Here is a 12,559-nt window from a genome sequence, read left to right as displayed (position 1 = left end):
TAGTATACAGATTCTTCGACCCAATTTATCTTTTTTGTTTACTAGTAGATGGGAAAAACTATCATTGGTTACTAAAATTAGTCTCAAAAAATATTCTGATACGAGATGGTGATTAATATCAAGTGCAGTAAAATAAGATTATGAACAATTTAAGAACATTGTTTAAATCTTGAGGAATATGATAAACGACTATACTTTTATTAACGACACAGTTAGTTGCAAAATCATTATATTTTTAAAATCTTAGAATCAGATAATAGATAAATAAAACATGATCAACGTAACACTTTAACCCTTTGACTGCTTGGCTGTTTTTAAAAATTATACACTGTTATATATTCATCGATTCATGCTACACAACAATCTCATATACAATAACAATATTTTATGCCATTGACACACTAACAAAGTAAGTTCCTAAATTCATATTCCTTTTTGAGCATCATAGCTTAAAAACAACGACCGTTGATAATATTTATTTGATGTTATCATGAACAATGATGTATTGTAGAAGAAACTTTTTTTCTCTACTTTAAAAAAGTATATTTTTTTTCATTTTATTATAATCTTTATCATTGTAACATACTTCAGTACTCTCGATTATACGGGCTAATGCTGGGGATGTACAGATAACAAGAACAATTTGCATGCCATGATTTTCATAGCACTTAATGAATATCTATAATTGAATTCAAATTTTGATTATACATCCAGATGATTTTAATCATTGTTGAGTGATGCCTTACAGATTAATTTTATTAATTGTATCACTCCTACATGACACCCTTTTTATAGTTCACATTAATGCTATCAATAATTGGAAACCTAAAATCCAGGGCTGTGGAGTCGTTAAAAAAAAAACACGACTCCGATTCCGATATTTACCAACAACACGACTCCACTCCGACTCCGACTCCCGACTCAAAAAAGTTTAATTTTATCAGGTATTTTTGGTGTTTTTTTATACGTTTAATATTCATACGCTATACACATTCATTATTACGCAATTAAAAATTCATAAATTTCATAATTTAAAAAAATGCTCGGAGTCGCTCACTTTTCACGACTCCGACTCCGACTCCAACTCCGGCCAAAACACCACGACTCCAACTCCGACTCCGACTCCACAGCCCTGCTAAAATCACATCCACTGTTGTGATGAGTTCTGTAAACCTTTGATAGCATTGGAGTTAGGAAGGGAAACATTAGGCTAAAAAATCAAACAATTATATCCGTGATCATATCGTTTAATACCATCTCTCGTATTCTAACAATACAACAAAACGATGTAAATGCAGAGAATATAATCGTATATTTATTACGGAGCGTACGTAATAAAAAAGTTATTTTGCCATCCCTTAAAAAGTAACATCTCTCACATTTTTTTTTACTTCTTTAATATTAAATTTAATTAAATATCACTCACAGAATCGCACTAAAAAATATTCGCGTGCGTATATCATGAGCGCACCCTACCAAGTTGCAGTCACAGCGATATAACAAATCCACATGTTCCCGTTCAAATTCGCTTAGTTATATATTTATCATATATTTAATAAAAATCATCCTCACACAAATGTCTTCCCCTGATTATTATAAATCACGTTGGGTAACAGAAATATGGTAAAATATGGTAATAATTATATTAAAAAAAACAACTGTCTGTATGTACGTTCTTTTTGTACTGTTTCGGTGGGATACCTAGAATAATATAAAATTTAGATTCTGAAACTGTATTTGAAACCATGAAAAAATGTATTACATACACCCAACACACTTCGGTGTTAAAAGTTTAAATAATTAAAGCAGCCAATCGTTAAAAATACATTCAAACGTTCGTTAATCAGCATACGTTTCCGGGGCTGAGAAATAAAAGTTTAAATATAAAATTAAAAAAATACTTTTTGTAAGTGTTACCCATTTATATTGAGGAATATTCGCATCAGCAGCGATTGTCGCGACAGAGCTGATAGTAAATCGTCTCCAAGACACAACGATAGAACTGATGCCTAAAAAGTTATCCCTTTGCATATCGATTTATAAATTAAAAAACTTGGGCCCTATATTAAGAATACAAAAAAAGGAACAAAACGACCCGTTTAATACAATAAGAATTAGACGATAGATATGCAATGTTTGCCCCCCTCCCACTATACCCCTCGCCCGAACTTAAAGATATATCATCATTACAGTATTAAATTACTAACAATAACATATCTTAAGATCATTATTCATATCACAGTCGATTTCTATATAAAAAAAATAAAAAGAAACAGAAAAAAGACAAACGATTCGTTAATTAAAAAAAAAACAATCTAAATTAGTTTCATACATATATAATAAATATATATATATTCTATATAAAAGAAGAATCACTGAATTTAAATATGATGGCCCCCCCTCCTGAGGAGTCCACTCAAATCAGCTCACCCAAGGGGACAATCCTTGCTATATATAAAATATATATACATATACGTAAATATTTTCTCCAGTAATCTTAATTACGTTTTATCAAATAACACGAGATGCACACGCGCATGTTACATATACATTTAATATTTACAATAACATGCATGCGCATCTGTATTACAATATATTTGACGAATCCGTGACGAATATAACGCGCTGCAGTCCGTTCATCGGCGAAGGACGAGCACAATAGATGATAGTTTGTCATAATAGTGTTAAAAACAAATGCGATAAGATCGCAATGAATCGTTTCGAGTGTCATTATCGTTTTTTGTCAGATTTGCTATATCACACATAATAAGGAATCGATATTATTTTTTAATCGCCGGGGGAACATCTTCGGCACCCCCATCGTATAACCACGTTTCGCACGAGAGGCTGTAACTGCAACCTTTTGATACATTTCTTAATGGTAAATATCAGCGCGACGATCTCGCAGTCGCAAATATTCAACATCTCACCCACCTAGTAATGACTACATAATTATACCGCAATGTATATATAGTATCGACGGATGCAACACGCAACTACACATTACATAGTCAGCTACGGAGCTTAACTCGAAAAAAGAAAGACATTAATAACAATTATACAGCGATGATCATCTTTTTTTGTTACGTAGATTTAAACACAATTATAGATACGTTGACACATATACATACAACATTTTTTAAATATACTCATATATAAATTCGGCCAACGTTACTGTTGTTCATCGACATATCGGTAAAATATCGTAAATTTTTACATTTCGTACTTCCAACGTCACGCATCACTCACAATTTTGGGACAGCAAAATTTCACAATAACGGCGAATGAAATGGCGTCATCGACATTATTCCCTGTTTTATGTTTAGACAAAAATAGTAAATAAAAATAAAAGTTTACTGGCGAAAAAAGTGCAAACCTATGATTTTTAAACAATAAAGCATAGTGCAAAGATCAAAAACTAAAAAATTAGCAACTAAAATCTACGGTACTTAACCCTTTCACTGCCAGATGTTATAAAATAAAATCATTCTCTAGAAAAAACTTTTTTATAATAAAAATGAATTAGTCCAAAATAATTAAAAGCAGCAAAAGAGCTAATCAAATATAATCCACGATTTTAATGTTTCATTAGTACTAGGTTACAGAATTAAAACAGTCAAACATGAATTGATTAATTGTGAATAGAAAAAAAAACGTTTATATTATCATTATACTCTGAAATCTACTACATTGAGATGTTTTCATATACATATTACCAAATATATAAGTCTGAATATAATCTAAAAAACACGTCATATGATATTCGGCTTTCTAAATTGGAGTAAACACGGTTACATACATTGGTCACAATATCGTTTTAGAACCACCCTGCGAAGGAAGGGACGATGAAAGCGTACCCGATATTAATTACATATACACGTATAAAAAAAAACATGTGACGAGAGTCATGAACGTAAAATGAAATCATCGAAGCGACTTTGAGACATTGACTGTTAATTAAAGGATCGGTAACACCGTTTATCGACAGTGAAGAATTAAAAAAAAAAAACTCTTGAAGCATTTATGAAATGACAGAAAATTAGACATTACAAAGATGCAGGGTAGCACTTTACAAGACGGAAGTGATCTACTTTACGTCATCCCACCAGTCTTTGCTTCCGCCGCCACCTCCACCGATGGCGCCGCCTCCTCCTCCTGCTCCGCCTCCTCCTCCGCCGCCGCCGCCGCCACCACCACCTCCGCCGCCGCCTCCTCCGTAGCTACCCCCGAAATTTCCATAGCTGTCGCCGCCGAATGCTAATGATTTAATTATTGTTAATTTCGCACGTCTGACTTTGAAAATGTACTAAATTGTTGTAGTACAAACCGAGGGAGCCGCTGTTCGGTGGGCCACGCGGGCCGGAACGTCCTCCGGAAGATTGGGTACGGTAATCTCGCGCGGCGAAACGTCCGCCACCTCCTCCGGAACGACCTCCGCCACCCGGGCGTCTACCGCCACCGCCTCCACGCCCGTCCATAATCACTCTATGCAACCAACTGCAAGAAAAATTGATATTGCAGTTGTTTTTGCATGTGTATGTCGGTTCAGATTTAGCTAGACGGATTGGAAAATCCTTAGCAATTGAAAACTTATAGCAATCAATGAAAATTTCTAATTAAAACAGATATCTACGCAATACTAAAATGTTTGCGCGAAATAGAAATGAACTTTTTATAAAAACTGTTATTGAATTTTTAAATTATAGAAATCATATACAAAATGTGGCTATTAAATAACCAAATTATGCAGATGACCACTACAAATAAAAATACTATAAGTTTTTTTGCTACTCGATTTACATATAAAATTACACGGTAATCTGTCATTAGTTTATTCCTACAGGTCCTTATTTTTTGGTTGATTTTGATTTATTTTTGAATAGTAAAATTCATTATTTTCACACATAAACTCAAAAATCATTTCATTTTTATTATTGGTTGTGATAGATTACAATACCTACCAAACAATATATTAAAACCTCAGTTTTGGACTCCGAGTTATAAGTGTGGACTTTTCTTTAAAAATCCATAATTATAAACTAGAGCACAGAAATGAGCTTAAAATTTATTGAATATGTATTATGTACTAGCACAATCAATAATAAAATTAAATTAAAAATGATTCTCGAATTTATTGTAAAGGCAAATGTAGAAAAATTATAATTTTTTAAAAACAAGATCAACATTTTAATATAAGACCTTATAGAGAAAACTAAAGAGGGATTTGTAATTTTACATTTAAATTGGGTAAAATCGTTGGGTTCGTTCTTTGTGATTAAAAGGAAAAAAATCGTTGTAGCGTAATTAACAAAGAACCAAGCAGGAGGAAGATCGTAAAGATAAAATCTTCCTCGCAAAGATTGATTCTATATATGTTAATTTATGTCATTCTAATAGACATACGCTATTATACTGAGTAAATTAAAAAAGTGTAGCGATTTATTATGAAAATTTCACAATAAAACTTGAGGTACCTCCCTTCGTAGCGAGTGTTAATCAACTCTTTCACAATCTCAATATCCCCTTATACATCAACTGGAGCAATTTTCCCTTCGTTTCTCATAATGACACTTGCGAGTGTTCATTTTAGAAACATCACTTACAAATCGAAAACCTTTATACTTACTCTGGAACCTCCTGTTTAGAGTCTTCCAACAAATCGACAAGTGCATGAGCGAGATTGCGATTGTGTTCGTTGAAGAAGCTCGTAGCCAATCCTAAGTTACCCATGCGACCGGTTCTGCCGATACGATGGACGTATTCCTCCACATCGGAAGGCATGTCAAAGTTTATAACGTGACGCACATGAGGAATATCCAAACCTGTGCAAAAAAAATGTCAATACACCAATTTATGTAGAATAAAAATAGAGTTAAAGTAGAAAATAAAAATAAAAATCAAACCTCTTGCGGCAACAGAAGTCGCAACTAAAATCGGCGTTTGTCCGGAACGGAAACGACGCAAGGCATCTTCACGTTCACGCTGTGAACGATCGCCGTGAATAGAAGTCACAGGGAATTGGTTCATATGCAAGAAATGCTCCAGCATGTCGGCACCTATGAAAATAATAGAACAATGAAGTTGCATTCAAGTTCCAAAAGTACCATTCAAAGATGCGTGTACCTTTTTTGGTTTCAACGAAAACGAGAGTGAGACTTTCTTCGGAAGTTTGACCAGCCACAACGTTTAATATGTCGAGTAAGTAATTGCGTTTATCAACATCGTTTACCCAAACAACACGTTGAGTAATATTCTCGGACGTCGATCCAACACGACCGACAGCGAGGAAAATGTAATTATCCAAGAAATCTTGGGCCAAATTCTAATAAAAAAAATTATGTGCAAATATAAGTTGATGTATGAGAAAATATACATAAATAGCAATATACAAAAGTTTATGGACTGATCCTATCAATGATGAGGAATGGGAGAATTAGTTTATAGTCAAAATAGCATTTAAATTTTCAACGAATATTGCTGTGAAGTAATAAAATAAAATACTCATTGTGATAAGTTCAAGATATTCTCTAGTTTGTGCTAAATTTTTCTTACTGACCAAATCAACCTCAATAGTTGCTACTATCGATTTAAATGATTCTTGACTTTAGTATAATTCTTTCATATTATTAATATAATGACCATCTACTTGATCAGTCCAGAAGTTTATGTATTGTATTATTAATAATATATACCTGAATTTGCTTAGGGAAAGTGGCTGAAAACATAAGCGTCTGCCTTACCCCCTTGGGGGGCATCATCTTGACAATGTTTCTTATTTGTACTTCGAAACCCATATCTAACATACGATCGGCTTCATCCAATACGAGATGTCGGCACCGATCCAGACATACGCGTCCTCTTTCCATAACGTCGTACAAACGACCAGTGGTGGCCACCAGCAAATGGCAACCTCTCTCCAAGTCGCGCATTTGATCCTGAAGATTCGAACCTCCATATCTATTAATTAAAAGATAAAACTATCACCATCTATTCGAACATATCAACTGATCATATTTGTGTTTCTACTAACACCACGAGCGGACGAATACACGAGCGGTAAGCGAACTTCCTGGCTTCGTCATAGATCTGAGTCGCTAACTCGCGAGTAGGAGCCAATACCAGTGCCAACGGATACTGTTTACGTTTATTATTAGGTCTGCAATAGGAATGACAGTTATATAATCAATTGTGTTGGCATGTTTTAATCCAGCGTCGGAAACTTACATTAGTGGATCAGGTCCTTTTTCGTAGAGCTGATTTAAAATTGGCAATAAAAAGGCAGCCGTTTTGCCAGAGCCGGTCTGGGCGCATGCCATCATGTCGCGACCCGATAGGATGATTGGAATAGAGTACTTCTGTACGGGGGTCGGTTTGTCGTAACGAGCTAAAGCAACGTTATTACGTATTATCTCAGTGAGCTGGACATCTTCAAACTGAAATAGTAAAATACAATAAGTCAAATTTTATAGTATATAAAAAATATGATATAAAACATGAAGTTATATTTACGGAAGATATGTTCTCTGGCACTGTTTCACCAGTGGCCTCAACTGGGATGTCTTCATATTTAGAAAAGTTAATACCCGTGTTACCAACTCCGAAGAGTTGGCTTTCTGTGCGTTCTTCCCTCGGCAACATAACACTCCAATCCTGCTGTTATATAAAAATGTAATGTTATGCTGTTATAAAAATAATAATTAAAAGATTAATAGGATATTTTCAGCAACTCCTAAAAATATTTTTATATTTTCCGTAAAATGCCATTTCAACTCAAAAATATTTTTGTGATTAATTTGGGCCATTATTAAAAATGTATGCGTCACTATTGTGAAAAATATTATTTTGTACCTACAAGCATATTTAATAATGAATGTAACGCAAATAACTGGAAAAAAAGTAGTGCATCTTTATCTTTAAAAAAAAGTTTGTTTACATAAAACCTGATTTCTATTCAAACTGTATGATATTCAGTGGTACCTCGGTATACGTCCGCTTTGGAATAAGTCCAACTTTGTATACGTCCTGTTTGGACGAGAAACATTTTGCCTGGTGTTAAGACCTTCGTTTGGAATACGACCCGCATGCGTGCTAGAACTTGTGGAAGTCAAAATGACACATTGCGCATGCGCAACTTGTATGAGTTACAACATCGCGCGATACTCTTGTTTACCTTTCATGTGTGTTAGTACGGCAGTTACTACTATACAGTGAACGACTCACGCAATAACTGCGATTTTTTATTTTCAGATGACCATTATTTATTCATTTTTAGTAAATTAATTAACCATAAGTTCTAAGAAAGTTAACGAGTAGAGCCAAGCAACGAATTGTTTTTCCTTTTATTACGTTTAATAAGATGTATACGTTTGGTATACATCTTATTTGGTATAAGTCCAAGGATCTGGAACGGATTAAGGACGTATACCTTGGTACCACTGTATTATATAAATAATGAAAATATCCTATATCATATAATTGACAATCTTACGGTCTTGCCGCCGTATCCTCTATCGCCGTATCCTCCCCCCCGTCTATCGTCACGGCGGTCGTCCCTACGATCGTCCCACCTGGAACGAGGTTCTTCATCTTTCCAACGGTCGTTGATTGTAGGCGGAGGGCCGGCATCGCGGCCATAATCGCGGCCACCTCCATATCCACGGCCGCCGCCATAGTCGCCACCTTCACGGTTGCCACCGTCGCGACTGCCCCAATCGCCTCCATTTTGATATGAATCACGACCTCCTGTATGTAGTCACGGATGAGAAAAAAATACCCCATTTAAGCAAGCGTTATGAATATGCTCCAAGCTTGTGTGTTAAGAAAAAAAAAAGGCCTCAAATATTATTAATACATCCAATGAATCCAGAACAATTATTTTAACGTCATATCAATTATGAAGTATAAATAATGTCTTGCCTCTATCACGTTCACGTCTATTAGTGTAAAAAGAGCCAAAATCACGCTCGTCGCGGCTGTCGCGCTCGTCGTGCCGGATGTCTCGGAAACGACCACCGCCTGAGCTATAACCACGGGAACCTTGGTCTCGGAAGTCTGAGTCCCGGCGGTAATCAGAATCACGATCGCCGTTCAATCCTAAATATGAAATGTATTTTTTTACTTTTTACTTTTTCATATTTTCGAACTCCCTAACTGCGCTAATGTATAATATGTATTTTATTATCAAAAATAATTGGCCATGGACGTAATGTATGAATAATCTTTTAATACGACAAACACAATGAAACAAAAAGACAGACAAACGAAGATTCTGTTTATGATAGTTTACCGTGAGACGAAAAAGACGATGATGACGTTTGTGTCGGTTGTTGCTTGCCACGCATGTGCGGCGGAATGTAACGTCCGGTTTTGGGTTGCTCCTGCGACTGCAAGTCCAGAGATGCAAGCTGAAACGAAAACAATTCATTATATTACACGTGAATAAAAAGATCAAGCGAAAAGGTGACGGAATAATCTAAACCTAGTCTCGGGATAAACATTGATAATAAAATAAATGTTATCTTTTTTTATATATAAATATATTTATACATCAGTATAAGACCAGCAAAATCAATATTGTGAACAATAACTATTTAGGTCTTGTTTTTGCATTGATTAATTGGAAAACTACGTAATTGTAATACACAGATGATATGAAATAAACAATTGGAGATCTAGATATTCGAATTGAAAAAAAAATACCTTCCTTAATCTGTTAACCGCATTAGACAAGTATACAGGTCAATCCAAGATATTATTCATGTGCAGTTATCGGGTATACTCGTGTTTAACTAAAAAAAACTCGCAAGGGTCCTACATACAATTAAATTGATTCGATGAGAGTTATTCATGGGGTGTTCAAAGTTCTGACCAACGCTCGCTCACACCTAACCTGTCCAACAGTTTTGGTGTGAGCGAGATATTATATAAGATATTTCTAAAATAAATAATTTATTGCACATTTATATATAAATGTTATTTTTTTATTTCACATGATCATTTTATATTTTAATTCTGATCGTATGTATTTTTATTCTAACCATTTGATATTTATTCTGACCCTGAATAATATAATGACTAGACACATTAGTAAATATTTTGCTGTACAGTAATAAGTAATAAAAATGTCATTTAGCGATATGTTACTATTATATTATCAATAAAACTAGTAATATTTTTAGATATAAATTCCGCAGTTAACTGTTTAAAATAAAAAAATTTGAGGAATTTCTTTTATATACCCTTAATATTAAGGAGGCAAAATACAAATTAACTTCAGAGACGTTTCCTAACGACATTTATAAAAATCTTAGTTCTTATAACTAGATGTATTTATTTTAACCTTGAATGTACAAGATTATAAAGATAGTCAAGTGCAAAATGATAAGCTATATAATGGTAAATCGTTATAAAATATGCACTTATCAGTTTATTCATATTAATCAAGAATCAAAGTAAAAATTAAAAAATACATAAAAAAAACTTGAGTATTTACAAAACGCAAATTTAGTTAATAATGTGTGAAAATCTCAAAACTGGAAGATAATAAACTTGAAATCTCCAGGGCGATATCTTCAATTATTTTATGACTTGTATGCAATTTTATGATATATTTTCAATCACTAAATGTAAAAAATAAAAGTCAAATCTAGCTTAAAACATTTTCTATCGTTTAATCACGTTCAATGCAGCAATAACATATTCAGTACAAAATGGTAATGCAAACAAATTGAATATGTTAAATGTATAAGATAAAAGCGAGCGCCTTGAAAACATATGGACTCAAAAACAGGACATGTTAAATGACATTTTTATCGAAATCCACAAGGTTAATGTTAAGCGTGCTCTTCCGTCAAATGTATATACTCACATAACAATGTTAACTTTAGTATTTTTATGGAACAGTGTCCCGCTTTTTACATCTAAATATGCACGGTACTTCGTAGAGCAAATATTACAAATAAAGATGTTATTTGAGAAAAATAAAAAACAAATACATGTAAATTCCTTATTCGGAATGAGTCTGAAAATAAATGATTTATAAAATGAATATTGAAACAATTTCTTCACTATCACAGATCTTCAAAATCCAAAATTGAAGAATGGAGTATCAGAAAAGAAAAAAACTTGGCACTTCTCGGTCTCAAGTCTTTAATTAATACAGAGTAAAACTGTATAAAGCAATGTTAGTTTTGAATTACATATAAACTGGTGAAGGAATATAAAAATAGCTCGTATGATTTTATTGCTTGGAACAGAATTAAAACACAAGACTAGTAAGACCTGGTGCTATCTTCGATCAGTCGTTCAGCGACTGAACGAGGTGAAGTATCTCGAAGAGGAAGAATTGCGTAGATAAGTTATGTCTAAGACGTCGGCTGCGTGAGTCACCAACGCGCAAGAAAAAGTATAACGCCGCAATTGCACGGTCATCCGGCCGAGAGAAATCATTAGAATGCGTTATCGATATCGTCAATGTCACTCGAGAAAAACAAACCTCGTCACCGATTTAATCAACCAGGAAAAGACTTTTGCAAAAATGCCGGAAAAAAGTACACGAGGGGGCGCTTCGAGCGTGCGCCCCCGGAGCGAAGGCCCGCGCCGCGCACGGCTCCCGATCGAATTATGATCGACGAAAACGAGAGGGTTCACGCGCGAAAGATACGGGAGACAGCGGGAGGCGGTGACATCGGAGCTTCGGGCCCGGGCGCATGGCGGACGGCGGAAGAACGCGCGCCGGCGGGCGGGGCGGGGCAGGGAACAAAGGCTGGATGGAAAAAATGGTAGCTAGACGTTCGACTCACTTGCTTCTCTAGACCTGATCCATTTTGGTTGGTATCATTACTCATATTACTTCGGCACCGTGCGTGTGCGGGTTTAGGGGGGCGCGGGGCCGGGAAACGCTGCGCCGCTGGCTAGCCCGACTAAGGCGGGGACCTGCTTTACCGACGGAACAGTTCACCGACGACGCCTGCTCGCCACCCCGGAACGAAATCGATTTTTAGCCAGACACGTGGTGGCGAAACACGAGAATCTCCTACAAAAATATTATTTATATACTATATATTGCACATTTGCAGCGTGATTCTTATCTTTAACCCTTCTACTTATTTTTAGACTAATGAAAATTATTTAAGAATCTCAAAATAACTTTAAATAAATTAATACGGCAGCTTCAATAAATTATATCATAAGTTTAAAAGGGGTTAGGATCAGTGGTATTTTGACGAGAGTGTATGGGGGTAGGGGAGCTTTTAAATAAAGTGACATTGTGAATTTTAATTTGTTCATAAGGAAACCAAATGTATTTTTATTAATTTAATTTGTTTAATAAAACAATTTTCTTAAAACAGAAATATAATGAATAATTCACCAAACTCCAATATGTCAGCATGTGATTTATTTACAATATATAATTATTAATATCGAGTACATATTATATTATTATTATACAGGAAGCCCCCTGTTCAACGCGGGGGATACGTTCTGGAGACGATCGCGTTAAGCGAAATTTCGCGATCAACAGGGGATTTTTGAAAAAAATATTGTAAAACTCGAAAGC

General features: G+C 34.9%; 1 protein-coding gene across 4 annotated transcripts; it reads right to left on the bottom strand.

Annotated features, from left to right (window-relative positions):
* Positions 1-1,231: 1,231 nt before the first annotated feature.
* Positions 1,232-11,941, bottom strand: bel (ATP-dependent RNA helicase bel). Of its 4 annotated transcripts, none has more exons than XM_088181840.1 (13): positions 11,802-11,941; positions 9,287-9,404; positions 8,917-9,093; positions 8,489-8,742; positions 7,510-7,653; positions 7,225-7,433; positions 7,031-7,156; positions 6,693-6,957; positions 6,124-6,322; positions 5,904-6,056; positions 5,627-5,822; positions 4,328-4,497; positions 1,232-4,257 (listed from the first exon to the last, which is right to left on the bottom strand). In XM_088181840.1, the coding sequence occupies exons 1-13, from the start codon at positions 11,844-11,846 to the stop codon at positions 4,088-4,090; spliced, it is 2,226 nt and encodes a 741-aa protein (XP_088037966.1). In that variant the 5' UTR covers positions 11,847-11,941; the 3' UTR covers positions 1,232-4,087. The 4 variants fall into 4 exon arrangements, with proteins under 4 accessions (XP_088037966.1, XP_088037977.1, XP_088037987.1 ...); XM_088181851.1 differs by having other exon boundaries at positions 7,510-7,650; XM_088181861.1 differs by lacking the exon at positions 8,917-9,093.
* Between the last annotated feature and the right edge of the window lie 618 nt (positions 11,942-12,559).

The sequence above is a fragment of the Plectrocnemia conspersa genome, unplaced genomic scaffold (genome assembly GCF_051122295.1).
Source record: "Plectrocnemia conspersa isolate PC_06_02 unplaced genomic scaffold, ASM5112229v1 ptg000001l, whole genome shotgun sequence".
NCBI lineage: Eukaryota > Metazoa > Arthropoda > Insecta > Trichoptera > Polycentropodidae > Plectrocnemia > Plectrocnemia conspersa.
The sequence above is the reverse complement of the archived record's forward strand: the minus strand, read 5'-3'. Positions and strand labels throughout refer to the sequence as shown.

Excerpts from the sequence above, each read along its gene's own strand:
- bel (XM_088181840.1), bottom strand. The coding sequence starts at position 11,846 with ATGAGTAATGATACCAACCAAAATGGATCAGGTCTAGAGAAGCAA. Across the intron at positions 9,094-9,286 it reads ATCGTCTTTTTCGTCTCACG|GATTGAACGGCGATCGTGAT; the intron begins GTAAACTATCAT and ends TTTCATATTTAG. Across the intron at positions 6,323-6,692 it reads CTTTCCCTAAGCAAATTCAG|AATTTGGCCCAAGATTTCTT; the intron begins GTATATATTATT and ends TTTTTTTATTAG.